General features: G+C 46.8%; 1 protein-coding gene across 1 annotated transcript; it reads left to right on the top strand.

Annotated features, from left to right (window-relative positions):
• Positions 1 to 530: 530 nt before the first annotated feature.
• Positions 531 to 1867, top strand: FOMMEDRAFT_164054 (uncharacterized protein; the record flags this gene model as incomplete). The annotated part of the gene is made up of 6 exons (XM_007272374.1): positions 531 to 708; positions 970 to 1076; positions 1142 to 1369; positions 1428 to 1554; positions 1647 to 1774; positions 1835 to 1867. The coding sequence occupies 6 exons, from the start codon at positions 531 to 533 to the stop codon at positions 1865 to 1867; spliced, it is 801 nt and encodes a 266-aa protein (XP_007272436.1).
• Positions 1868 to 2170: the final 303 nt, after the last annotated feature.

Genomic DNA, 2170 nt, shown 5'->3' with positions numbered 1-2170 from the left:
AGCAGAGGTCGAGACAGCGATGTTTGAGCTCGATGCAGAAACAACATCTGTCGAAGATGCGATCGAGCTAGTGTCATCGCTATAGTTGCTGATGTCCGGTCCCGGACCGCTCGGACTCGGTCCGGACGCAGGACTGGACTGATGGACCGGTCCTCTACAGTCCGGTCCTCATGGGTCCAGGAGAGGTCCGGTCCTGGGTCCATCATTTTGAGAAATTTCCCGGACCGATGGACTCGTCCGGACCCGGACTGGACTCCGGACCTGAATAACCTGAACTAATGTCTCAAATCTCGTTTCCCATATCTCTAGCTCACTATACTAAAACAGATCATACTCCTTTAAGGATCTTTGAATATTAGCTAGCACTTGCATAGTACATTTTACAAGTTTCTGGCAGTCCAAGCAAAGCAAAACTTTACTCCTGTTCTTTACTGTTCAATGTATGGCTTACTAAACTTGACTCTTCCTATCTGGTTATTGTCTCCTGAAATATTTATTCCCTTTATGTATATTCACTCCTCTCCTGTCCTATGCCAAAGACGCCACAGTCCCAGCCACCCTCCCCAGTCAAGCAGCCAGCCAATGCCCCTGCCCCTGACAAATTAGACAAGATGTCTGAAATCACTCTCAGAAAGAAGAAGAACGCTGACGCTCAGGCTGCTTTCCGTGCACACTGTGCTAACTATATTGCCACCCTCGAAGAGACAGGTCTGTCTGCTGCTAAGTACCTAAATATTCATGTTCCGACAACTAAGTGTCTGTAAATTGCAGTAACCAGCTTAGAGGCAGTTGTAGTCCAGCTTCAGGACTCGTGTTGCAAGGCTTGTGCCAAAGCCTCAGAATTGTGTCAGGAAAACCACTACAGTGTCTAGTCTGTAGATTATGTAGTATATACAAAAATATATTACTTTTGTACTTAGATACAAAGAATAATACTCTAACTCATCTCTTAAATTTTTTTTCTCTCAGGTCCGGTTATGGACCGGTCCAGAACCGGACTGGAACTTGGGTCCGGTCCACTACCCGTCCACATAGGTCCGGTCCCCAGTCCGGGACACTCCCGGACCGCAGATTTGGTCCGGTCCTGAGTCCAGGTGAAGTATGCCCGGACCGGACCAGGACCGGACTTCAGCAACTATAGTCATCGCCCTTATTGCCGCCGCCGCGGTGTTTGCCTCCCTTGCCGTGTTTACCGTCTTTGTCTTTACCTCCTTTATTAGAGGCCGTGGCGGTCGCTGCAGCTGACGAGACAACAGATGAGCTGGCAACTGCGACGTTAGATGCGACAGCACTGGAACTCGATGCTACAACAGTGACGGTGGACGCAGCGGGGCATGAAAGAGGGGGTGCAGCGAGAGCGGAGGTCGCAGTCAGCACAAGAAGAGTCAAAGTAGTGAAAAGTGTCTTTGAGAACATTTTCGTCAAAGTTTATCGTGAAATGGGTCCTTCGCGGATTGAATGAAACGAACGTAATCGGTCAACGAAAAGGAAGGCTGACTGGCACCGGGCCACAAGGAGAGGAAAGGCGAAAGACGAGGAAAAGAGAACTGAGATGTGAGTGAGGGGATCATGCGAGTTTGACACAATTTTATACCGGAGTCCAATCGGTTCCTGTAGCTATTGTAAGTGTTCCGATGTACAGGCAGCGGACGGCACTGAAGATCCGGAAGCAGGTCCATCAATCACTAGTGTAAAAAGGATGATCAATATCCGTCTCCATCTCTTCCTAGGTCGTGATCTGCGTGAGACTGCCGAAAGCCATCTTGAAGATTCAGTCAGTTGACGTCTAGAATTGGGCTATCGTTGCTACCGCGCCTTCACTACCTTTCGACAGATGATGCAAATGATGAGCTCAATGGGCAATTGAACTACCATTGTGGGATTGAGAGAATTAACAAGGTTCCGGTCCTAAGGCAGTAGGGCAGTATGGTTAAAGGCAGTACTCGTGAGAAGACACTTACTGTCATTTTCATAAATATTGTCACACGTGCGATTCGTGATTTTCGTCACACTAAGTACACTCAAATACAAAATCTATCATAACTCAACTAATACTTAACCAAATTACATGATCTAAGTTGTAAAAAATATACTTTTAAAGTGTCTTTCATATCCCAGAAAAAATAAAGTAAAATGAGCAAAATTTGAGTAAGATACAACACAATATGTG

This window comes from Fomitiporia mediterranea, assembly GCF_000271605.1.
Source record: "Fomitiporia mediterranea MF3/22 unplaced genomic scaffold FOMMEscaffold_1239, whole genome shotgun sequence".
Taxonomy (NCBI): Eukaryota; Fungi; Basidiomycota; class Agaricomycetes; order Hymenochaetales; family Hymenochaetaceae; genus Fomitiporia; species Fomitiporia mediterranea.
Note: the sequence above shows the minus strand (reverse complement) of the source record. Positions and strands in the feature narration are given on the sequence as shown.